This window comes from Danio rerio, chromosome 9 (assembly GCF_052040795.2).
Source record: "Danio rerio strain M-AB ecotype USA chromosome 9, GRCz13ab, whole genome shotgun sequence".
In the NCBI taxonomy this organism is placed as follows: Eukaryota; Metazoa; Chordata; class Actinopteri; order Cypriniformes; family Danionidae; genus Danio; species Danio rerio.
Window position 1 is genome coordinate 29,973,647 of NC_141029.1, and position 27,169 is coordinate 30,000,815.

The window sequence follows — 27,169 nt, forward strand, 5'->3', positions numbered from 1 at the left end:
TGTAAACTATGGTTGTCAAAGATTTGTGTTTCATTTTGTGAGCCAAATGACAACAGTTGTTTGCTCCCCTCTTTTTTTCCTCCTCTACCACATCTATTCCCCTTCTGCTAACAGCACTTCACGCCCATTATGATGCTTTTTTTCAAATCTGAGGTTGACTTGAACCATATGAGGGGGGTCACATGGCCCTTTGAATATCTTATTTCACGTTATTACTCTTTTTTTTTTTTACAGTTTTGAACAGCAGTGTATATTAACAAAACATTACTCAACAAAAGACCTCAAATCAAGAAAACATCCACTTCTGTCACAAACAGAAAGTAATTGTGTACATGTGAGTGTATGCGAATTCCATCAGTCTATGTTTTGTTCAGTTTTTTTTCTCATCTGATTCAGAGATTTAACAAACGCTTAGACAGGACGAGCCGAATTCTTGACACTGGCGGTATAGTTAATTATGATGACTGCACTCGTTTTGCTAGGGGGTGTGTAATTAGCTGTGTGATTGGTGAATGGAAAGGCCTGCATTTATTCTGTCTGAAATGTGCTGAATGCTCTGAATGAATATTTGATTGAATACGGATGACAAAGACCAAATCTTCCCATCCTTTATCTCTTTTAAATTCTTTCTCAGTCTGAAGCTCTTCACCGTGAACACTTTGGCTTGCTGGATTTAGTAAACTCATATTGAGATAAGTGCTAAATGTGCAGTGAGATGTGATGTCTAGGGATCAACACATCTCTAGCAGATGGAGGACAGTCTGTCTGATATCTCCATGTTCAGAGAACCAATTTCTGTAGACAACAACAACAACAACAACAATCTATCTAGTTGTAAGGTTGGTCGATGTAATCTAGGAAGACAGCAAAGTTATAAATACATACTATATGTGTATTGTAAAATGCCTTTGCCAGGTTCAGACTACTTGAATTTAATGAGAGTATTTTTTAAACTTTTGGATGAGCTGTAGATATAATATATTTTGTATATGTGAAATCAGCAGTAGATAAAGGCAATGTAGAAAACCTTCACACCTTTTTAAAAAGGCATACATGACCTACTTATCTACTATATAAAATATATGATAATTAACAGTGTATCATATTTTATGATTTACATGTGTGTTTTGTTTATTTATAGTTATGAATTGCATTGTGGGTCATTTAAAGATCGATTGATGTTTTCAGTTTAACACAGTGACTTTTATAAACATTTTAGTAGTTTGAAACAATATATCTTCTAAGAAACAAACTATAGAATATATAGAAATAACTGTAATTTACAGCACCAATCTATTACAAATATTTCAATTTTTTTCACTTTTTTTCTAAAGATCACTTATTTATTTTCTTTGCTTCATGTGTCAACTACAATGGATGTTGTTAAATGATAAAATTCTCACTTTTACATTAATTTTATTGTGTAGAGGAAAATAAGCATCAAAATAAATCATGCTAGCCTTTCAGTCGAGATGTTTCCCATTGTTTGTGATCCACACTGACACTAAAACAATCCATTATTGTATTTCAACTTCCCTTTGTCATTTACAAATTACCACAACACCCTAGAGTAAATCAAATGGATCTTGTCTGCAGCAGCAGTTTGTTGTTTTTTTCTTTTTAAATATGGAGATGGGAATATGAAGCACAATCAAATCCAATACCTTCTGTACTAAAGATGTCTGGTTATAAAACAGACTCTAGTTCTAGCTAATAAACACTGAAAAAGTCACAAAATAGTGCTAAACTGTACACAAAAAAATTTTTGTTTACACTGGGCACAACAACTAAGTCAACTAATTCAACACAACAATATTATTTTTTTAGACATATTGTGTAGTTGTAGTTGTGTGTGTGTGTGTGTGTGTGTGTGTTCTACATTTATTTTCTACGTTACTACGTTCATTACATTTACATAGTGCTTTTCTACATTGTAAAAAAATCCGCTAATTAGGTGTAATTATTATTGTGATTCACAGGTTTGTTTATTGATGGTTATGAATTTATTTATTGATGGTTATGAATTGCATTATAGTACTTTATTTCTGCACTGAGCATTTTAACAAAGGGAATTTTATCGACATTTTGGTGCTTTGAAACAATATGTTACATATTACAATATGTTATTGAAGTTATAAATATAGAAATAAGTCCATAAAAACTGTAAAAGTACTGGCAGTTCATTACCAAGTTTTTGTTCCATAATTCGCAACACAGGCAACAACTGAAAACTATTAAAAATGTCAATAAATATAACTTTTCTAAACTTTTTAACATCAAAAAATGTTGGTAGGAAATACCAATGCCCCAAAATAAAATTCTAAAAGCATAAACACCTCAACAAAATACACAGAATAAGGAAAAAAATTCATTGAATCACTAAGAATTTTACTCAAATCTCTTTACAGATTTGGGGGAGGGGGGTCTTCTTAATCAAGAGCTTAAAAGAACTGCATCCACCTGAATGACGCAATGGCAGCCATTCTTCATCAGACCACACACCACACACTAGCTATTAGCGGAGAGGAGACAGAGTGATGAAGCCAATTATATGTGGATGGTTAAGAGTGCATGATGGACAGAGGCCTGCGGGCTACTAGGGATCAACCAACTGATTAAACTCCAGTCAGTGTTTATTTCCTTTCCTTAAGTACTTTTTGCATATTAAAAACACTTCATGATTAGCTGTAGTTGTCTTTTTTGCCAATCAAATGCTTAGGCAAGTTCAGTGTTTTCATCTTCCCAAATGATTCCTTTTATTTTGATAGTTTTAAATAAATGTTATAGGCATTAAAAGCAAATATGTGCAAGTGTTCCCTCCAGACATCAACTTTGGCCACTAGTGTAGATGTAACATTTAGCAAATGATGCTTCTTTTTCCGTTACCTCAGGCAAGCTCTGCTCTCTGTGTTTGAACACTGTAGCTGAATGTTTCTGACTGCTTGAGCTTTTTAGCCTTTTTGCATTAATGAAAACAAAGAGTAGAATCATTTATAAATTACACTACCTCCTAAGCAAATATGTTCCATTTAAATGGAATAGAACAGACTAGAATAGAATAGAATTTTAAAAATCAGTATGAATGTCTTTGAAAAGAAATAACTATATATTTTTTTTTTATCCAATCAGTTTCAAACCTATTGTATTTCAATACAAGCTACAGTTCCATTATTTACTGTTAGAATGTGTGAATGTGAGGTTCCCCACTGTAATGCAGCCAGTGTTTGCCAGTGTCTACAGCGACTAACCCTCTCTCCATGGGCCTGTCTTTGAACTCCTCACAAACAGCAACACGCCAGCAACACAAAACTCTCCCTTTTGCTCTTTCTCTCCTTTTCTCGGGCATCAAACGGCAGAAAAAAGCCTTTGATAGGACACGTCATGCTGAGTTTAAATGCAGCTGAATGACCATGTGCAATGCAATAAACGATAAAGTGACAAACGTTGATCTGAATCTAGATCATTGTCTTTACCAACTCTGACCACAAAGGACCTCTAGAAGATGTTCTTCTGCAGCCTTTCTTTCCAGTATTATATTCCATTTCATTGATAGTCAGGGGGATATTCAATTATAGCAGGGGGCTGCATAACAATAAAGGGTGATTTACCAATAAAAATGCAAAAAATTAAGTGCACAGTCGCTAACAAATAAACAACCTGACAAAAACTTAAAGATTTTGAGTTTTCAGTCCAGATTTTGTAAGGCACTGTATGCTGAGTAACACTTTATAGCATTGTGTCTCTATAGAGCGTGGCTTATGGTTGGGTACATGTAATCAGTGCAGGGAAGATAAAAAATATGAATTGTTTGCAAACTGTGTGAAACATCTGTAATCACATAATCCATATTTTATAAATATTGTGAATAATCCATTTACAGGTACTGCAATCATTTGGAATGTGATGTAGGGCTGGGCGATATGGCAAAAACGCTATCACGATAATTTTTTTCCATACTGAACAATATTGATATATTTTGAAATAAGTTGTAAATGCCTCCGTATTTAAGACAATGACTTAAGCTACAAAAATTAGAGTGTCCATTAAATGGTATAACATATTTTGGTCAATAAATGTTTGGTGGGGTGACATGGTGGTGCAGTGAGTAGTGCTGTTGCCTCACAGCAAGAAGTTTGCCGGTTCAAGCCCCAGCTGGGTCAGTTCAGAGTGGAGTTTGCATGTTCTCCCTGTGTTGGCATAGATTTCCTCCGGGTGCTCCGGTTTTTCCCAAGTCCAAAGACATGCGCTATAGGTGAATTGGGTAAGCTAAAATGTCCAAAGGGTATGTGTGTATTTCCTGGTCCTCCATGTTAGGGGTTGAGCATTGGGCTAATGACCCACCTTGTAAAAATTAGATGTTACTAAATGCCAGCATGTTGCGGCTAAATATCAACTTCAACATAAACGGCCCTGATGGGAGTAAGTAAGCAAGTAAACTTTTGGTGGCTGAAAATTTTCAGTACAATGTCTAATATCAACACACTATAAAATTCCCATTGTCGCACACGTCTGCTTTGTGATTGGCTCTTAGATCAATATAGAGTAAAAAAGTCCAGAGTTTATTGTTATTGAGATAGTAAATGAATATTAATTTTATCGCAATTCGATATATTCTCATTTATCAGCCCAGCCCTAATGTGACATAATGCTAATTACATGTAACCAGTTACTTTTCATAAGGACTGATTATTCATTCATTTATTTGATTTTCGACTTAGTCCCTTTATCAATTGGGGTTGCCACAAAGGAATGAACCGCCAACTTATCCAGCACATGTTTTATGCAGCAGACGCCCTTCCAGCCGCAACCCAACACCGGTTAACACCCATACACTCCTGCATTCACACACATGCACTACGGCCAATTTAGCTTATTCAATTCAACTATAGCGCATGTCTTTTTACTTGTGTAGAAAACCCATGCGAACACAGAGAGAACATGCAAACTCCACACAGAAATGCCAATTGGTTGGCAAATGAAAATGCCAAATGCCAACCAGACGGGGCTCAAACCAGCGACCTTCTTGCTGTGAGGCGATTGTGTTACCCACTCTGCCACAGTGATGCCTAATGACTGAATATATTATGCATAATACGCTGCAATAACTATTGCAAGTAAATTAAAGTATGAAATGTTCAATAAAAAATGTAAATGTTCAAGAAAAAAATTCAATTAATGTAAAATGAGCTTTTGTAGAATTTGTCCATTAAAATTAACACATTTCTTAAGCTGTATGTTTTAATCTCATTCTAAGGTGACTGGCTTTATGGCATGCATTGTCATGGCAACAAAATATTTACATTTACACAGAATTTGCTGGCAAGCTTTTTCTTTTCACAACATTTTTTGTAAAATGCACATTGTTTACATCTTGTGTCTCTATTACTGAAGCAGTCAATTGTATTGTTTATGGAATGGCCTCATGAACTTCAACTGTCTGTCTCATCCAGACTCTTTAAAAGAAAAGGCCAGGCTCATGAAAATTAAAGATTGTGCTAATCAATTTCTCATGAATTATTGAACAAGACTATTTTGACCACTGGACAAACACAAAATTCTGAACATGAAGATGTATGTTAGCGACCCTCCACCCACCTAAACACCCACTGCTCACCCGGACAGCAGCACACAACTTACTCATCCCTTCTGTTCAAAAATACTTCACAAAGTAAACATGAGCAGCATTTCCACAGACTCACTCTCTGTGGTTCTAGATGAAAGATCGGCCCAGAGAAAGGAAGAGAGTTCAAAAGTGGCTTCTGACAGTCATCTGCAGTGCTGGAGAAGCGACACACACAAACACACACACACCTGTTTTCCCCCTTGAAAAGAATTTTTAACCTCTATCACCTTCTGTGAACCATCCAGATATCAAGAGTGTTCTAAAGACAAATAACAAGCACACACTGTGAAATCTTATTAGATTGCTTCCATTCTTCAGATTATGTAATTAAAAAATGCTTAGAAGAAAATGAGACAAAATGTACTAGCGATGCCAGGGAACAGATTAGAACACAGAAGAACAACCAAAATAAGCAGATACGCAGCACCCTGATCTTAGCGATACAGCGAAATCAGAAAAAGCTTAAATCAGTTTCTTTAAGACTGAATTTAATTCAGTCAGAATAGTCACAATTGAAGGGTAGAGCTGACATGGACATTAACTTAAGATGAGGTTAAAAAGATCATGAATATTTCAAATTCATATATTCAAAATAATAATAATATAATGATAAGAATGTTTTCACTGTTTAAACTTCTTTGCAGATTGCTTAAATAGTACTCTACTGCTGTGTTAAAATTTCAGTTTTTTTATATATTATACAAATATTCCATGAAGCTTTTCAGTAGGACGAGTTATAAACGGCATGCATTAAAATATAAAATGAATGTTGTCTAAAACAGTAGTACAGTATACCTGCTGTCACTGCCAACTACCCAGAACAATGTTACAACACAACTATGCAACCTGTACACTTAAAATATTTCTAGATTTTACGCAAGGGTACAAACGGCTTTGGCTGTTCAATTCGCTTTGTACACTTTGAATTTGCATGTGACACTTTGGTGAAAGAAAGGTAAGTTGGTAGGTTCTGCGCACTTACGGGTGCCATCGAAACGGGTGGCGATGGTGTCGAGGAAGGTGTTCTGCGGGGCCAGCAGACCTCTCATCACAGGCATCCTGGTGCGGGTCGACTGCGTCCTCCTCCCGCCTCTGCGCCCAGCAGGGGCAGCGGAGTCCTGCTCAGCCCCGAACCCGGGTAAGAATCGGGATGTTCCGGGCGCGCATCCTAGACCCTGCAGGAGCGCCCCGATCCGTGATACGCGCGGCTCCACTTTGGCAGCTTAACAGTGACCATATCCTTCAGAGGAAAGCCTACATATCTGCCTTACATTCTTTCATAGAGAGGGTGAAAATCCGCGTACGTGTCTCTGTAAATCAGGTGTTTGGAGACGAGATGAACCTGTGCGTAACGGCAGCGTTGGAGACAGGAGCTCTGACTGGTGAGGCGACTGCGCACTGATGCCGTGTGGACTCCGGTGTGCCACCACGATCCCTTCTCTACATCTATATTACTGGTTTTCTCTAGTTGCTATAACCAGCAGATGTCATGTCACGTGGTGAGCAGAGTCTGGTGAGGATCCTTCTACTAGTTCATTGTGTTTTTATTATTTATGGAAGATTCTCTATTCAGCTTAAACAGCAGATTCTTTTCAATGAAAAATATCTTAAATTATTAAACATAATGCTGACACTGAAAAGTAGTTAGCAAAACCTGTTATTCCTTTTAAAATATTTTTAATAAATAGCATGACAGAAAACATATGAAGGGAACTTTGGGTTCAGATCAGATTTGTACAACCTACGAAATATTTTTTTTCTTGAAACCATGTTTTTATTTATGAAAAAAAGCAAATAGGCTAAAGTAATATACGATAAATCATGTTCAGTCAAGAACAAATACAAGTATTTGAATAGCTGAAAATTACAACTTTTGACAACTTTAATTAAAACATTTCAAAACACAAACAACCTGTGTTTTAAACCAGATCCATAGCATCTAGCATCCTTGATAAATCAAACAGTGTGTGCAGAAGTGTTCTGCTGGTATCCCTGACTTGCTCTTTTATATTTGATTTGCTGTCAACAATAACAGAGTGACGAGGGGGAATGGGGTTTGTTGTCATTTTCCTGTGCAGTTAAAGAAATTGCAGTCTCTAGACACTGTGCATATAATAAGATTGACAATTTCGCTCGACTGTGAGGTAGAAATATTTCATATAAACATATGCTACACTTTAAACTATCACAGCATAATAGGGCTTATTTAAATAAGTCATATATGTGCAGTGCAAAGCTTAAACTCGCTGTCCTAAAAGTTAGATGTCACCTTGGCCAGCGGACTCACATTCCAGATGCCCGAAATATTTCAACAGAGGACACACTTTAAACTATAGCTTATTAGTAGGCCATATACATTTTTCTTAACTTGTGTCTTGTTACACACTTTGCCACTTATGGTTATCTTACCTCAGCGATATTTACATTGCAAAAATAATATAATGAAAAGAAAAGACTTCAGGACAGGTGGGTTAAACCATTACACCGTGACCGGTAAGAACATTGGGTTGTGGCAGACTGTGGCAATCACAGGGGACCTACTATAAATTGAGTGATGAAATAGCGACACCTACCGTCAAGTTTAAATTCTGCATTCACTCAGGAGATGTCAAACAAACTGCTCGTTTTCATGGACTCTCCTCCTTACTGCTAAAATAGAGGAGAAACACAGTTTCAGCACATTGAGAGCAGCGTGATTTGAGCATATGGACTCTTCAAGAAACAGAATGCGGTTTGGAGGTTGTATGAACATGTATCTTACTTAACGTTACCTATTTTACATACTTAACGTCACATTCCACCTTCCGGGAAGTTTGATAAATAAATCAACCATTTATTTTGAGTTTAGAGGCTGTCTCAGATGTTTACAGTTTTAAGTTATGAAAAGTGGCGTTGAAACCGCGTTTTATTCTGTTTGTTGGCGTCAAAACGTGGCGTACTTTTATGACACGCCATTACATTTAGCTTATTCTACAATGTGAACCGCATGTAACGTTAACGTTAGCCGAAGATAAAAATTGGTAGATTAGAAGGAAGGATCACCGAAATGCGATAAAGGTGAGTGGATATGCACCGAAGTCTTCCAAAACAGGGCTTGATCACGTTGGCGGTAACTAATGGTCAATTGTCATGTAACGTTAGGATTGAATTCGATTGGTACAACAAAATTTTAATTTTCAGCTCTTCTTTTTGTTTTTAGTTTTATATATAAATAGTTATAAGTTCGTGTAAATGTTGTTTATTATGTGTAAAAAATAATTAACTACACAGACGAGGCATTGCATTAATCACGTGGTATGTGATACTTTTCTCCTAGTTGAATAGATGTAACCAATCACAGTTTAAGATTAACTAACGAAATATAAAACTTGCCAATTAACTCAAAACATAATAATTGTAAAACAGATAAAAACAGCCGCAAAACATAATAAATATAAGAAAACAGACACAAAGTTTTAAAAACAATATTACAAACGCAGATTTTTTAGAAAGGGATAGTTAATTTCAAAAATGGGTGGACAGGACAACTGTTACTATATTGACTTCAATAATATTTGTTTTTCCAACTTTGGGTGTTAATGGCTACAGGTTTTCAGATTTCCTCAAAATATATTATTTTTGTGGTAAACCTAAGAAAGTAATTCATAAAGGCCAGTAAATATTAATTTTAGAGTGAGTTATCTTTTTAGGACCTAGGTCTCAAACTTAGTTTCTGGAGAGACGTAGCTCTGCACAGTTTTGCTTCAACCCTAATCAAACACAGCTGATCTAATTACTCAAGGTGTTCAAGACTTCTAGAAACTATTAGGCAGTTGTGGGTTGGAGGTGGTTAAAGCTAAACTATTTAGAGCTGCGGCCCTCCGGGATTTAAGTTTGAGACCATTGCGACCTGGAGTCCTGCATATTTCAGTTCCAACACCAATTAAACAAACCTGAATACTAAAACTTCCATGCTGGTGTGTTGAAGGATGTTGGAGCTAAACTGAAGGACACTGGCCCTTCTGGACTGAGTTTGGAAACCCCTGCTTTAAGACATAAAAGCAGCAATTTCTCCTGGAAGTGTGAGTGGGGAGAAGTATTAAGAAAAAAGATTATAAAAATGTCTTGTGTATAAAAACACAATAATTTAAACCGAGTAAAAATCTATACATGTACAAATCTGAATATATTGTAGTTTTAAAATAAGGTTTAAATGTAAATGGTTTATTTATATATAATATATTTAAATATGAAAAATATTATTTCTAGTATGAATCAGTGTAATGGACCTATTTAATAATGCTCTCAGCTGTGAGACTCACAATAGCTACATACAAATTCTCAGTGCTCATCTTGCTGGAGATGTATGCTGCCTTTGACTCAGTTAACCACCAAACTCTCTTGACAAACCCTCAGAACATTGGTCATATCTGCAACCATATGCCAGTAGTTCAGCTCTTACCTCAAGGTAGGTTATTCAGGATATCTTTGAGTCAAACGTCAGAGTGGCACCACTGTGCTACTGAGGTTCCCCAGGATTCAGTTTTTGAACCACTTCTCTTCTCCATTTACATGACATCACTTCAGTCTGTCATTCAGAAACATGGCTTTTCCTATCATTGCTATGCTGTTGACATTTAACTCTAATGCTCATTCCTGCTGGATGATCCATTAGTTTGCTGCTTGAATTACAGCATATCTGACAGATGTTAAGGATCATCACTGTCAACTCAACCTGCCTAAAACAGAACTACTGGTAGTCCTGGCCAGCCCAACACTTAAGCATAACTTCACTATACAACTGAGCAGCTTGACCATGGCACCTTTCAGGGCCACCACATACCTAGGGTCGGTTTTTGATTCACAGCTGAACTTCACAGACCACATTGCTAGAACTCTGTTAGAACTCAGATTCGCTATGTATAACATCGGGAAGATTAGACTTTTCCTATCAGAACTCAATTGCTGGATTGTCTTGGCTTCTGTTCTGTCCAGACTGGACTATTGCAATTCACTCTTGGTTGGCCTCCCAAACACACCAGCATCAATCCTCTTCAGTGATCTAGATCAAAGATGCTCAAAGTAGTGCCAAAGTTGGCCCATTGTAACATTTGATTTAGCCCAACATCCCATCTGATAGGAGAGTGGGACTGATGAAGAGGGTTGGGCCAAGTGCCTTTCAAAGAGATTGTCATTTCTAATTTGACAACTTTTTTAAATTATTTTTTTATTGCTCCGATTAAGAAAAAGCAGAATGAAATTGAATGTTTAATTAAAAGTTGTAAATAAGTCAGATTTTTAAAAATTTAAATCCTGCCACTCTACGAATAGATGACTATGCAGAAGACATCCGCATGCAAATCAAGGCAAAACCTAGTCTACCTTTATTCTGTTATAAATTAGATTGTTTTTACTGTACATTTATAAAATATAAAAAAACAAACAAACTGTGTTTTCTAGTTATTTTTAAATATTCATTCATTCATTCATTCATTCATTCATTCATTCATTTTCTTGTCGGCTTAGTCCCTTTATTAATCCGGGGTCGCCACAGCGGAATGAACTGCCAACTTATCCAGCAAGTTTTTACGTAGCGGATGCCCTTCCAGCCGCAACCCATCTCTGGGAAACATCCACACTCACACACTCATACACTATGGACAATTTAGCCTACCCAATTCACCTGTACCACATGTCTTTGGATTGTGGGGGAAACCGGAGCACCCGGAGGAAACCCATGCGAAGGCAGGGAGAACATGCAAACTCCACACAGAAACGCCAACTGAGTTGAGGTGAAAGACTTTCACCTTTAATATTTCATTCTGGTGAAATGACTTGACGCACTCAATTCGAGTTTCTGACCATTTTCAAGAAACTTCCTAAGACATCTGTTTTATCAATGCTTAATTATTCCACAAAACACTCCCTATTTCTATATCTATCTGTTTATTTCGAACCAGTGACCAGCAACGTTCTTGCTGTGAGGCGACAGCACTACCTACTGCGCCACTGCCTCGCCTTATTTTTAAATATTATTAAGTAAATTAGGAAATTGCCTATGGCAACTATATTTACCTTCGGCCCACTAGCCTCAATCAAGTTTGGTTTTTGGCCCTTCATAAGAAAAGGCTTAGGCTCCCCTGACCTAGAGTGTGGCAATGATGAGAGTGGTCTTTAGTAAGCCAAAAATAGTGCAAGTTGCATCTTTATTTATCAGTCTACACTTGCTCCAAATTACAGCTCACATCAAATTCAATCCTCTGTCATTCACCTACAAAACAACCAGTGGCTCTGCGCCTCTTTACCTGAACACTCTATTTTGAGCTTATGTGCCCAGCAGGACTTTCCATAGGAGCATAAAATTGCAAAGACTTTCACCTTTAATATTTCATTCTGGTGAAATGACTTGACGCACTCAATTCGAGTTTCTGACCATTTTCAAGAAACTTCCTAAGACATCTGTTTTATCAATGCTTAATTATTCCACAAAACACTCCCTATTTCTATATCTATCTGTTTATTTTACTTGCTTGCTTTTGTCTGTTTTAAACAAAATAGTTTAATGTGCTTCTAGTATCCTCATTTGTAATTTTGCTTTTAATAAAAACATCTGCTAAATCAATAAATTTGATTATGCTGTTAATGTAGTCTTTAAACAGAACAGAAGATTGATATTTTTAAATGCATGCATGCTTAATCATTTGTAGTTAGTGTTTCTACATTAATCCTGTTAGGCTTCCTATCAGTTTCTATATTGATTTTAAAATGTTCATGCTTACTTAAAGGGCACCTATTTTACCCCTTTTTCAAGAGTTAAGATAAGTCTTTTGTGTCTCCAGAATGTGTCTGTAAAGTTTCAGCTCAAAACACCCCTCAGAATATTCATCATACCTTTCCAAGTATTGTAATTTTCAGCTCTGAGTATCTTGTATCTGTTTTTGCGGTCTGTGCCTTTAATGCTAGTTTTCCCTGCCTCAATCTTAGCCTCAGCTTAGTAAGAAAAACAGCACAGTGACAGACATGAAGGAAGTAGAGCTCACTTACTGTAGTATTTATCATAAATGTTAAGAACTTTACCATTTTTTTTTCAAGTGTGTGTTGTGGAGTTAATTCAAGCCTTTCGATGAGTCACACACTGTCATTACAAAGTTCTCTCGCACACACACAGACACACAGCAGACAGACACAGTAAGCGCGTTTAACTTTGCAAAAGTGACAGCATACACGTTAATATCCACTGCCGTATGGATATCTATTATTTTATGTTACAAAATAAACCTGATTTAACGTCAACAAACCGAGATTAGCATCTTCATTTATAATTGTACTGATGCGCGCCTGTGGTAATAAAGCCGGTAAAATCACTTTAATTCATTACGAACATGCATTTTAAAAATGTTTAAACTTATAAAACTCGTTCTTGATCACATTTGATGATGAGTGATGATCACAGAGAGCTGAATAGATCTTTTAATCATAGTTGTTTTGCGCAAGTCCCGTTTTGTTGATATGATAATACGCTTACTACGAAGACATGTTAATACACAGCTGTCAATCAATTCGGTGGCCGGTGAAACCACATTCCTACGTCACGTTGCAGTGAGCCTTAAAATTGGTGGGATTTGGATCCCATTTTAATGTCAGGAAATAAAAAAAGAGACGTATTGTCTTTATATCACCCCAGTATGACAGTGCACACACTATATCTACACAGTTCTGTTCAAACAGTTTACAAAAGATGATTTTTATTTTAGGTGCCCTTTAAAGCCTTATTGTCTCACTCCTCAATATTTGTCTGAACTTTTCCCCACACCTGCATACACCCTTCTGAAGTCTATTTTTTTTTTTTTTTTTTTTTTGGGTGATTGGGCCTTTCACTGTCTATTAAGTTGTGTAATTCTCTGCCCTTTGAGATCAGGAATGCAGCATATCTGATTTTATATGATTTGAGATTTTTCTTTTTAGTGCATGTGAGCTACTTTGAAAAGCACTGTATAAAATAAAGTTTATTATTATTATTATTATTAATATTATTATTATTATTATTATTATTATTATTATTATCATATGCATTAATAACAATTTCTTCATTAAAAAATGTGTTCGTTATCTTGTAGCTCAATCTTATCTTTTTGCCCACCCCATTCAACCCTACACTCTCTCCATAACTATTGCACTATTTAATATTGCACACATAATATAGCACATAAATAATTATTGCACTACACTGCATTTGCCATTTGTAAATGTGCATATTCACTGCACATTTAAAGTTGTAAATGCATGATTACATATTTTTGTAATTCCTGTTTATTGCAAATAACAACCTGTATATTATGTTCATATATTTGCCTAATCGTAGTTATTAATAGCAACCTGTACATTGTTCATCTATTAGAACATTTCTGACTTAATACAACTTGTATATTATGTTCATAGTACATCCATTAGTAAATATTACCCATACTTTTCTATAATTGCACTTATTACATGCCGATATCCTGCACTTGCTGCTATTGCACTCCTGGTTACACCTAAACTGCATTTCGTTGCCTTGCACATGGTCAATGACAGTAAAGTTGAATTTATTCTAATAAAATAGTCTGCGTTGGTTTTGAGCAACACAGCGCCCCTAGAGAAGGACATGCTTCGATGCAAACTGCGATTATACAAAAACGCATCCCTCCCAATGTGCTGTACTCTATGACGAGGGAGGGGCAAGGCGTTGTAGATTAGTTCCTAGTTCTTTTGGATTGGTGGAGGTTTATCTGGTTAGGAGCACATCGATGAGCTAAACGGAGGAGAGCCTATGCCGTCCGCTCAGCTGATAGGAAACAACGCCTTCCAAGACTAGTAAAGGCAAAAAAACATCTTCAAGCCCCTTTTCGACGCATTCACAACCTGGCATCTCTTCATTTTCTCAAGTGCAATCTCTAAAATAAGGTAAGCGAAGTATACTGAGTTTAGATCGTTCAAAATATCTGGTAAATCTAAAGAAAACATCGCTGTCGTTTGGATTTGACGTTTCCTGGAAAGTACTACCGGTATCCTGAGCATTTCAGAATGAAAATACCAATAACTAGATTCTTTCAATAGAAAAGACGAAGTAAATTTGCTTTAAACCCACGGTGATTATGCATGTATTTTATATGATATTAGATTTAATCATTTGCATGTATTACATTAGCAGTTTTTAAAAGATCTAGTAAAAGTAACCCAAGAATCATATAAAGCTTCTTGTGATACTTTTGTAGGGTGTAAGACAGTATTGCACGCGCTGTAATTGACCTTTGTCCTAATTGCTTTGTTATGTAACGTGCACATCTGTGGAACAACAATAAGTCGGTGAGATTGATATTAGTTAATAGTGTCAGAATTGATTATCCAGTGCATTAATGTGGATAAAAGGCTAGCATCAGGTTACACAATGGCTGCGTTTCTGTCAGGTGTTGTTGCATTACTTGCACAAGAACAGCTGATGTCTGTCACAAAAGCTGGTATGTCAGTACAAATGGTATGTCCAAGAATACTAAAAATACTGTAATACAAATATCTTGCTACCCTACATGAGTGAACAAACACACTCTTGTCCATAAGCAGTGAAAAAAACTTCATTACATGTTGCTGATGGGTTTCTGTGGGACTTAAAAGTCTTACATTAGAGCAGAATCTTTAATTCATAAAGTGAATGACGGTAAACGCGATTCAAAAATATAATCTGTATGTTTGTTTTCCAAAACTAATACTACGCATCTTTAAACGGATACATTTTCTTAAGATGCAAAAGGAAGAATACTCCCTTTTCTGAGAAACTAATCTAAATCAAGTGCATTTATGTTCAATACAATAATAAATATCTGCAGGGCATGACTAAAAACTGTACTTTGTTTGAATGAATTTGTTTTTTACAGAGCCAAATGCCAGGTATTTGTTATAAGTCATACACTTGCTTCATTTTGATCAGTTTCAGGGAAAGCAAGATTACTTATTTCATGAAACGTTGCTCCCAATAATTTTGCTTAAAGGACATGATGTATTAAACATTTTCTTTGTGTGGTCTTAAATTTTCATTCATAAAATCTGCAGACACCCTAGTTTCAGTCTGCAGTCCTACCAGTGCTAACAGTTAAAACAGGTTTAAGGCAAAAAAAAAATGCTGACTCACTGGTTATGTAACTTCTCAATGAAAGCTATTCATTCTTCAGGGAGTAAGTACACTACTCTATTTAACATAAGTGTCATCGATCTTGCAGGGTTCAAAATGTCTCAGAAGATCAAAGCCGGTTCTGTGGTTGAGATGCAAGGAGATGAGATGACCAGAGTAATATGGGAGCTCATAAAAGAGAAACTCATTTTCCCTTATCTGGAGCTCGATTTGCACAGGTGAGATTAAGTGAGTGTTTGTGTGGTGCATAAACAGCAGGTGAGCCTTATTCTCATTAATACTGATTTCTCTTGGGAATACATTGGTTCAGATGTTAATCTAATTTAATTTGACTTTACTGCCAATTAGTCATCCTTAAAACCATTTGCATGGTAAACTTAGCACTAAAGATAATGCGGTAACTTTAGAATCATTGTAAATTAACATGGAGCGCTCTCTTTAAAATGGGTTTTAAAATGATTAAAAATTACGTTAAAACTAAAATAATTACTTTTTAAATTTACTTGTATATTCGTGCTATTAACAATATGTGCATTACCAATAAACATGTCTATCAGCATCTACCTGCCATGTTTTACAAATATGACGTTTCATGTTTCATGTTTGTAAGTCCAAATTTCTCATACTATCAAATTTCTCAATCCTCAAGGCCAAAGGGAAGTGTTATCATCGCATAAGTTAGAAACGTTTATTACCTAACAAAAGTTCTGTGCTTGAAACTGGCATGTGAACTTTGAACATGTGGTTACAGTTTCATCTTAGAGCCTCTTTAATTATAAAGCCCGGCTTTTGTAAGAAAAAGTGTTTGTGAACTTGACCTGAAGTTTGGCAGAATAGTACAATCTAAAACCATGTCAACCAGATAAGGCATATTATCAGTACATAAAGCAAACAATTGTCACCTACCAGAGATATCTTGATGCTTGTTCATTTAATCATTGACCTAAGCTTTAATTCAGGAATTTAGTAACATTGCAGAATGTCTACTCTGCATAACAAGTAACTTTTATTGATGGCAGCCCCCAAAAATGTGTGATAAATAAGCAGTTTGGCCAATCTCTCTAGCGCCCCCAACAGTTTTTCAGTATCATTGTTGTATCGAGGATTGGAGGGTAAGTGGGTGAAAGGTCACAGCATTCTCAACACAAAAGAGACGTGAATAAGGGAGTATGAGAGAGTTCACGCCCTCAACAGACAATAGCGTTTTGTATCTCAGGCATGTTCTCTTTAAAGTGTCACATCTTCACTAGTTGTAGAATCTGTTGATACCTTCATCAGTTCGGTCACTATAATGCAGAGCAAATGAGGCTATTCAGCCCCTCAGAGCAAGAGTACAAGTTGCTGGGATGAATTTAAATCAGTTATTTTGAGTGGTCAGGCATGTTTTGGGTTGCTGTAGACCACGATTTCAACCAAAATTATCATTATACCTCATAAATCCGGCTCAAACAGAGTCATGAAGTGACATTTTGGGCACTGAAACTGCAGTTTGAGTTTTTAGTAGACTCTATTTGAATTGTTAATACTAAAATGTCATAGAATAGTGCATAAGTATGCATATCAGGACACTTATATGAAAGAAATGAGGATATATATTTATTTATTTGTTTATTTATTTACTGTCACACACTGTTCAATTAAATGTTATTGATTGTATACCCATTATACCTTTGCCTCCCCATGATACTTTATTGTTATACTAAAGAAAAATGTATTTATTAGTTTGTAATTTGTGTGGCCTAACAGCATTTACAAAGTATGCTGTTGAGCAGCCCAGCAGTTTTCGAAATTCATCGTAATAGTAGGTATAATAGATATTAGTAATTATAGCATATTTAAATGATTTCTAAAAGATTGTGTTATAATAAGTACTTGATTTTTTTTCCCATTACCCAATGAAGTAAATTTCTTAAATAAAATGTCTTAGAGTTATTTTACATTGTAATAATAATCTGTCACAGAACGAATGGTTCTTTTTCAGTGCACCAGAACAGTGTGTCTTTGTGCTATATTACAATGTCACTAGTTTCCCATTGACCTCATTTAAAGCATGCTGGGAGACGTCATCTGCCTAACTGGTAGTACAATGTAACATATTTCTGTATTACCAATTTGGCTGTCAGTTTGAGCTGAGTTAATAGCTTGTTTTATAACTTAATGCAGTTTGGACAGCAAAATTTAATGTAGGCAAGTGAGCATGAGAGAATGGGTTTGAAATAATTCTCCGACTTGCTAATTTGTGTATAAAGCATGTGTACAGTCTGTTAAAAACTTTAAAATGATTCTTTTCCATTTCCATTTGAGTCTGCATAAATGACAACATTTTGTACAATAATAGACCTTTATAGTGATCAAATTTATGTCAAGAAGGTCAAGAATTACATGAGATTTTCCTTCTTTTTTATTTTTTGTTCATTCATAGTTATGACCTGGGGATGGAGAACCGCGACGCCACCGATGATAAGGTAACAGTTGAGGCAGCAGAAGCTGTGAGGCGCTACAATGTGGGCATCAAGTGTGCCACCATCACTCCTGATGAGAAGCGTGTGGAGGAGTTTAAACTCAAGCAGATGTGGCGCTCTCCCAACGGAACAATCCGAAACATTCTGGGTGGCACTGTGTTCCGAGAGGCCATTATCTGCAAAAACATTCCCCGCTTGGTTCCAGGCTGGATCAAGCCTATAATTATCGGCAGACATGCACATGGGGACCAGGTAGGCAGCTCATACTTGTGTACATAAAATATTTATTGAGCCTAATTGTTCATTTGTACTACATTTTTAATTACGCTTATCACTGCCAGTTTATCAAAGTTAAGATTATTAGAAAAATAATACTTTTTTTTTTTTTTTTTATCTATTATGCTACTTCCAAATCCTTCTGATGTAGATTTCAAAGCCCACAAAAAAAGAACACATAACCCAGCAATCATTTTGTTTGTTTTTAAAAGATGCCCAATAGATGTCTAATAGACATCTAAACATAGTTGTCTTGGCTAAAACAAGGTTAAATTTGGTCGGTTAAAGTCTGTGAAATTCTAATATATGTCTAAGAATAGGCCAAAACTAGATTAGTCATCAAATAAACAGAAATGAATGAATACACGTATAAAGAGTAATTTAGTTTTGACCTATTCTTAGATGTCTGTTAGATTTTTCACTGACAGCCCATGTTTAGTCTTGTTTTAGCCACACTGTTAACATTTTAGATGTCTAATAAACACAATATTTCTTTTTGGGAAGATGCATTATGAACTGCATTTTTCTCTACTATATAGTATGTGAAAAATAATTTGTGAGCCTAGTAGTAGGTCCAAATTCATAGTATATAAAACACAGTGTGAAGTGCCCGGATGACCTACTACTTCTGGCAAGATTCTTAAGTGAACATCCAATGCATTCTCTTTTATCCCATGAGGCCATGGCAGAAAATATATTAACAGAAGTGAAGGAATGCACCTAGCTAAATTCCACTTGCACTACTCGCATTCATACTATATAAAACATACTTTTCTATTAGTCATGAAATAAATACAAATTTAAATGTAGTACCTACTTGAGAAGTATGCTATTTCTGATTTTTAAAACAATATAACATTTTCTCAAAATATACTTTATATTATCAAGTATTTTCTAATAATGCATACAATCCTTTAATCTCTTGATTGGTAAAATGGGCTGATCTAACAGCATATTTTAAAAATGCTCATTACATATCTGGATTTTAGCTTTCGAGGCTTTTTTAGCATATGGTGATAACATTCCATCAGTTTAACTTAATTTGATCCAGAGTCTGCATCTTCTGTAAGTGTGCACTGTGCAGATTTCTAGCAAATAAACAGGTTTGTGGAGGTAAATCTGAAATTACTGAATGCTTGTTCAAAGGAGGGGGGTTATGGGGGTGATGATGGCTCCATTTATTGTGCACTTTGACCTATAACTTAGTATGCTCTTTAAAATTAAAAATAAAAAAAACATAATAAAGAGTCATTTTAAATGTTCAAAAGTCTCCTTTAATAACCTGTCATCTTAACTTTTGCAGTACAAGGCAACAGATTTTGTTGTGCCTGGCCCTGGAACAGTGGAAATGACATACAAACCCAAAAACGGAGGAGAGACACTGAAATTTGTTGTCCATGACTTTGAAGGTAATTCATTTGCTATTTTATAAATACTTCAAATTCTAGAATTTTGTAATAAAACTCTGTAATATGGACACATGAAATGTCAGATACAGCCCTGTATCCCAAATAATGTCTTTATATGATGATGTCATAACAGTGGACTGTCACCTGTTTGAGCACAGAGCGTGGTTGTCTTGTCAATATTACATTGAGTTTTTTTTGGGTACAGTTATTTGGTATTTAAGGTTTCAAGTATTAGACACTGTGCAAAGATTTCATTTAACATTCTTGAAATGTTGTCCACTTGCTTCTAAATCTAATTGGCACAAGCAGATATTTGTTCAAAGCATGTTATCTTGAAAATCTGAATGATTTTATTTGATATGCTCAGGTACCGGTGGAGTAGCTCTGGGAATGTACAACACAGACAAGTCAATCCGGGACTTTGCTCACAGCTCTTTCCAGATGGGCCTGAATAAAGGCTGGCCAATGTACCTCAGCACCAAAAACACTATCCTGAAGAAATATGATGGGCGTTTCAAAGATATTTTCCAGGAGATCTATGACAAGTGAGTCGCTGGTTACATGGTTACTGAAAAAAGTCTCTGGTAATCGATGGAGACAATGGCTGTTTCTCAATATACATTCTATAAGTGATCTTATGTTCTTATGTAATGTCATGATCAACCACCAAAGGTCAATTCAAATATTCAAGAGCGCAAAACAAGGACGAGTGAAGGAAACCACGTGTTTTTATGGAGGATGCATAGAATGCAGTCAAGCCCAACATTTCATATTCAAGATATAACTTGTTTTTCTTAGGAGTTTTCCTAAATAAACACCTAAATAAACACTTGGAAATGTGTTTATTTGCTGAAATTCATATAAAAATCTGAATTGGCTGTACAGTATGTGCATTCAAAATGCTTTTTTACAGTTCAGTACAGTACAGTACAGTACAGTACAGTACAGGATAGATAGATAGATGGATAGATGGATAGATAGATAGATAGATAGATAGATAGATAGATAGATAGATAGATAGATAGATAGATAGAAAAAAGATAAGTCATTGTATGAAAGTTAATGTTTAAATTGTTTTCCGTTAAAACGCATAAAGGTCAGAAAGATCACAGTGAGAAGCCAAGTCCTTTCTTTGCATTCTTCATTATGATAAAAAAATCCTTCCATTTTAAAACTAGTTTTAAAGGCTTACATATATATATATATATATATATATATATATATATATATATATATATATATATATATATATATATATATATATATATATATATATATATATATATATATATATATATATTCTTTACTAAATAGCATTTCCTTCTGTCTCCAGGGGTATGTCTAACCCGATTTCACAAAATATGTCATTATAGTCTTGAATTTTAAGATGAGGAATAGTAAACGCCTGTTTGTATTGAATAAAAAAAAAAATAGAATCGCTCCTGCCTGTCACTAATCAATTATGGCTGCACTGAATAAGCTGACAGAATAACAAACAATGAAGAAATAAATGTAGAAATATAACCTTTTGAAATTGTGTTCCAGAGAGTACAAGGCCAAGTATGAAGCCATGGGCATCTGGTATGAGCATCGGCTGATTGATGACATGGTGGCTCAGGCCATGAAGTCTGAAGGTGGGTTTATCTGGGCCTGCAAGAACTACGATGGAGACGTGCAGTCGGATTCTGTAGCTCAAGGTTAGTAATAAATTTACAGAATTACGGAAAATTATCTTCTTATACTTATTCCTGTACGTTTTATACTTCCATGCTCCTATACTCCTTTTCCCCCATTTTCTGTACTTCTATACTCTCATATTCCCATATTTCATACTACTATATTGTCATGTCCCCATGCTTCCATTCTCCCATATTTATTTATATTATTAATGTATGTGTATATATTAATATTTTTATACTTTCTTATTTCTATACCCTGATGCCCTATGCCCATTCTTTCATAGTCCCTTATTACTATACCAACATATTTCAATGCCAAAATGCAAATGTATACTTAATAAATGCATACTTTCCAGCAAGAGTGCATTAAAGGCAAGCAAAGTAAAAGGTCAAATGTCACAGTAGTTTTTGTCAAATTAATGCTGTTTTTCTAATGATCAAATAATCCTGAAATGTTGAATCACAGTATACACACATAAATCTGTTTTTATAATTGAATGTAGCTCGTTAAATACATTTGTTGAGCACCAAATCATCATATTAGAATGAGTTTAAGGATCATGTATTTTTTTAAAGCACCTGAAGACTGGGGTTACAATGCTGCAAATTCCTCTTGCCATCATAAGAATGAATGACATTTTTTTTAAAGTACATGAAAACAGAAATTGATCATTTTTATTTGTTTATAATATTTCACAACATAATTTTGTGACTTATAACTTTGTTGTTAAACAAATGATGCCTTGGTTAGCATAAGAGGCTTCTTTTGAAAACATTGCAAGATCTCAAAATATAAATAATATTTGGTATTGTGTAGTTTTATGCTGAATTGGTTTAAATAGGCTGCAAAACCTTTAATTTCTTTGCCTAATCACTTTATTTATTGTGAAAGAATTGATATTTAGAGTGTGTGCTTTCTGGTGTCTTTTCCTAGGTTATGGATCATTGGGCATGATGACCAGTGTGCTTGTATGTCCCGATGGGCGTACAGTAGAAGCTGAGGCGGCCCACGGCACTGTGACAAGACACTATCGTATGCACCAGCAGGGCAAAGAGACGTCCACCAACCCCATCGGTAAAGACAACACTTCTTTCACTATCATCTTGAAGCTGTAGTTAAATAGGCCATTGCTCAGCAAAATTTAGCAGTCAAAATCCAATTATTACTGTGTGAATTCCTGCGATCGGGAGTTTTGCATTGGGGTTTAATCTTGCGCCCTTCTATTCATAATTATTTATAACACATATTTTAAGTATAAAACATCAAACATTTATTACATTTAAAATATTTCAAAATATTAATATTTACACTAAATATATACAGCCTATATAAAATAAATATATAAAGCTGCAAAAATTCACTACACAAATTTTAATCAAGGTAATTTGTCATGCAAATTTCCTGTGTTGGACAACAGAAAGCTTGTTGATTTGAAAGTTAGCAATGCTTAATTTAGTTTTTGACTGCACAGCTTTTTGCAACTTCACAGAGTAAATATTTTGTCCCATCAGCCTCTATCTTTGCGTGGACTCGAGGGCTGCTACACCGGGCGGAGCTGGATAAGAACGCAGAGCTGCGGGTGTTTGCTGAGGCACTGGAGGTTGTTTGTGTCGAGACCATTGAAGCTGGTTTTATGACCAAAGACCTGGCCATCTGCATCAAGGGCATGTCTGGGTATGTCCATTATATGCTTATTTTATGCTTAAGGATATTTGGAACAACATTTTATTGAGAATATTCTGTCAGATTGAGTTGTGTTGGGCACGTGTTTAATGCATAAGGGACTTTAACTAGATGGCATAAATAGTGTTAAAGGTGAAATGTGTACTTTCCACGCTACTATTGTCAGCCAGCAAAGGGATTGTCAAGGTGGAGACCCCAAGAGGCCTGAAAGGGGGGTAATGTCAATGAAAAGATTTAAGAAAAGACAAACAAATGTGAAAAAATTTTATTATTATTAGTTTTTAAACAGACTTATGAATATATAAAAATTATATTATCAAAAAAGAAATGATTAATAAAATAATTATCTAATATTTGTAATTAAAATGAATATTACAGAAAAAAAATTAAACAAATGCACTAACTGTTTGTGAATAAGGCAATAAATTTCTAAATAAATATAGCATTGTAATGAATGCTGAAAAAATCAAAATATTTAACTTAATAGAAATTTATATTTAAACTAAATTTTGACATGGTTATAATGTTTACATTTTAATCATATAAATTGGGTATTCATACAAGAAACTGTAAACATGGCCTATACATTGATCATATTTGATCATACTTTTGGGCATCTTAAAGGTTAAAATTAAATAATAAACATCTTTTATCATAATGTAAATATCATAATGGGCTTGACGGTCGAGAATGCCAAAATCTTGATACTCATTGAACAATAAACTGGCAAAATAACATTGATAAAAACATGTTATGGCATAACAGTTTTTTGTAAAGACAAGTTTTTACAGTATAGAAATGACTTCATATGCCTGTGCAAACATGTTTGTATATTGTTTTGTTTCTGATTTTCTATTTTTCTTTTTCCACAGTGTCACGCGTTCAGATTACCTCAACACTTTTGAGTTCTTGGACAAACTGGCAGAGAATCTGAAGATAAAACTATCAAGCCAACCCAAACTTTAAAGCTGTAGGGTTTTTGTGGGACACTCACACAAACACACTGACACAGAACCCTGAATTCTTATCAAGCCACAAACTCTTCACATCATCTCCAGTTTAACTGGGACCAAAAACACAGAGAAACATCACCACTACAACCAGTAGAGGGAGCAATGCACTTTCAACAGAAGACATGAAAGTGCCTTTTTAAATGGAAGAAACTACTGTATCACTCTTTTTAAAAACTAAATGAAAACATTTGTATGGGAATAGTTATCTTTGCAGCTTATTTCATTTGTATCATGTGTCTTGTAGTGCATAAATGTGTGTATTTTTGTGCTACAGCCCATCTCTCAGGTGCTTGAACACCTGTTGCCTTACCGTCCGCATTTGTATTTGTTTCACTTTTGAAGCTGTTGCAAGAACAGTGAGATTGGGTCTTAATTATTTAAATACCTGCTTTTAATTGAAAGGCTGGTAGGTATGACTGTAGACATTCCTCTTTATTTTCCACACTCATTACGGTCTGTCACTTTACCACAAATGAATTTCCTCTTATGTTTCTGTTTATGTCAGTCTGTGTGTTTATGTGATCAGGTCTTGTGTCATTAATAAATGAAACTTTAAGAAGAGTATCATGGTTTATTATAGTCTGATTTGTTTTCTGGGTTTTTTTATTGAATGTATTTAATGTCAGTTATTAGGAACTCTAAAGTGCATCCCACAAAATGTGATGGTAAACAGTTAATAAGCTGTTAAAGTTTGAAATAACCTAGTATGAAATTCTCAGTGTCTAACCTTTCAGAATGAAGTTAGGTTGGGAATGTACCTTAAATGTAGTTACAGCTCTCTATTTTTATTTCATAAACTGATGATAATATGTTTACATAAGAACACTAATGCAATAAAATAGAGCCTTCATTTGCAGAAAACGACAATAGGTCAGAGCAAACGTGTGAATCAGTGAGAGAGACCCTACCTCATCATTCCTGAACACTTCATTGAAGACTAGCCTAAATAATTAGCCTAATTTCCTAACTAATTTTCAGTCTGGTATTATCTGGTCAGGCTGGAAAAATGACCAGCTAAAACCACCTTGACCAGTTTAGCTTGACATTACTGGTTGAGCTCCCCGCCTGGCAGGTCAAACTGGTTTAGCTGGTAATCTCTCAGCCTACCAGCTAAGACCAGGCTAGCTGACCCAAAACCCCTCTAAAATCAGGCAGCAGCTAAAACCAGTCAACCAGCTTAGGCTGGTTTAAGCTGTTTAATGCAGCAGCGTTGTAGTACTGGGACTTTATTACATTTTTAATTATTTTTCACGTCTGTTTCTTACCTGATTAAATTTATTCTGCCGTTTCCACTGAGTGGTACAGGTCGATAAGCATTTATATCTGTCTCCACTGTCAAGTGTTTTCATCACTTCAGTTCATGAGCTTCTGACACACTTCGATCACTAGATGGCAGCAAAATGACGTCAAGAAGGACAGCTTATTGAGGGAAGGCTATCATCTGTTTATAAAAATAGAATTTTCCTATTGAGTCTTTAAAAGAAGAGTGTTGTTAAGAACATCGTTATTAAATGTGAAAATGATGCACATTTATTTAATAAAGTAATATAATGAGTGTTTGACTGGAAAACAAGAGCTTCTAAAATGAGTCCATTACCTTTGCGTGTAACTTCCACCAAGAGACCGGAGAATTATGTCTCAGCACTGAATAGCCTGACTACTACCTACACACTCCAGGCCAAGTGTGCTTGACTTTATTAGATAGCTGTGAGGCTGGTCATCAGAGAGAGCGGATGAAGACCTCGTGCCTCAGACTGACACCATTGTGCCGTGATAATTGGATTCTCCCTGTGTGAATGGAGACTCATTCACTGGCTTTTGTCAATGTAAAGATTGCTATTGTACCACAGGAAATGAAGCCTATGAATATGAAACAGACCTGTGATGATTCCGACATAAGACTGGAACACCCGCACGACGCAACTCAAACCCCGCCCCACACAGCCGATTTCATTGGTCAATTCAAGGATCCTCACCTGGTAAGACCAATTCCGTTTTAAAATATATATCAAAACCACAATTTACTCTCTCTTTACTTGTTACAAACCTATTTGACCTTGTTTTATTATCTGTAAAACACAAAATAAGATATTTTTAAGACATGTGCAAGAAAAACATTCATTCATTTTCTTTTTGGCCTAGTCCCTTTATTAACCAAGAGTCGCTACTGTGGAATGAACCACTAACTTATCCAGCATATGTTATTACACAGCGGATGCCCTTCCCGCCACAACCCAGCACTGGGAAACACAAACACATACACTCTTTCATTCAAACACATACACTATGGTCAATTTAGCTTATTCAATTAATCTATAACATATGTCTTAGGATTGTGGAGGAAACTGGAGCACCCTCGCAAACACAAGGAGAACATGCAAACTCCACACAGAAATGCCAAATGACCCAGCTGGGGCTCGATCCAGTGACCTTCTTGCTGTGAGGTGACAATGCTACCCACTGCGCCACCGTGTCACAATTTGTAAACAAATAAATATAAACAACATATGTATATTCTTATCTATCTAAAAGGGCAATGGTAAACATTTTGTCGTAGCTCACAGATCACTAAATCAGCTAACATCAAAACTGCATTATTTGCATCAAACACACCAGCATGCTCGAACCCTCAGAGCCTGTAGAAGGACACGGGCATTGAAAATTAATAAACAGATTAATGATTGAGAGATGGCTTGATGTTGTTTCAGTCTCTCTCCATCTGAGATACACCTTGGTCCTGTAGGGAACGCAGCGGTTTCCATGGGGACGCATAGCCACTCTGCTCTTCAAAAGCGGGCTGAGCAGAGGTAGAGGGGCCCTTTGTGTTGGAGAGGAAAGCGTGGAACAACGCTGGGCAGATGAAAGCCCTGCTATCCTTA

At 35.6% G+C, this 27,169-nt stretch overlaps 2 protein-coding genes and 1 long non-coding RNA gene across 15 annotated transcripts in view; 1 reads left to right on the forward strand and 2 right to left on the reverse strand.

Annotated features, from left to right (window-relative positions):
* Positions 1–8,276, reverse strand: part of kcnh3 (potassium voltage-gated channel, subfamily H (eag-related), member 3) — a 202,250-nt gene extending 193,974 nt beyond the window's left edge. For 7 of the 12 annotated variants that reach the window (XR_015499468.1, XR_015499469.1, XR_015499470.1 and 4 more), the window contains exon 1: positions 8,197–8,276. Coding sequence is in view for 1 of the 12 variants with exons in the window: in XM_087267913.1 (XP_087124039.1) it covers positions 6,606–6,681 (76 nt within the window). In the remaining 11 variants the exon portion in view is untranslated. Of the gene's footprint in view, positions 1–6,605; positions 7,046–8,196 lie in introns of those variants that run through there. The other 5 variants (XR_015499465.1, XR_015499464.1, XR_015499471.1 and 2 more) reach the window with 1 other exon arrangement.
* idh1 (isocitrate dehydrogenase (NADP(+)) 1) lies at positions 8,234–24,854 on the forward strand. Of its 2 annotated transcripts, none has more exon segments than NM_201499.1 (9): positions 8,234–8,362; positions 15,856–15,985; positions 18,190–18,481; positions 19,809–19,914; positions 20,282–20,459; positions 21,460–21,611; positions 22,528–22,668; positions 23,106–23,268; positions 24,150–24,854. In NM_201499.1, coding segments are annotated over 9 exon segments (1,290 nt in total). In that variant the 5' UTR covers positions 8,234–8,328; the 3' UTR covers positions 24,244–24,854.
* LOC147835325 (uncharacterized) lies at positions 24,149–26,230 on the reverse strand. The gene is made up of 2 exons (XR_015499636.1): positions 25,888–26,230; positions 24,149–25,731 (listed from the first exon to the last, which is right to left on the reverse strand). It is a non-coding gene; the product is annotated as an uncharacterized LOC147835325 (long non-coding RNA).
* Between the last annotated feature and the right edge of the window lie 939 nt (positions 26,231–27,169).

Excerpts from the sequence above, each read along its gene's own strand:
- idh1 (XM_087265774.1), top strand. The coding sequence starts at position 15,864 with ATGTCTCAGAAGATCAAAGCCGGTTCTGTGGTTGAGATGCAAGGAGAT. Across the intron at positions 18,482-19,808 it reads GACATGCACATGGGGACCAG|TACAAGGCAACAGATTTTGT; the intron begins GTAGGCAGCTCA and ends TAACTTTTGCAG. Across the intron at positions 21,612-22,527 it reads GTCGGATTCTGTAGCTCAAG|GTTATGGATCATTGGGCATG; the intron begins GTTAGTAATAAA and ends GTCTTTTCCTAG.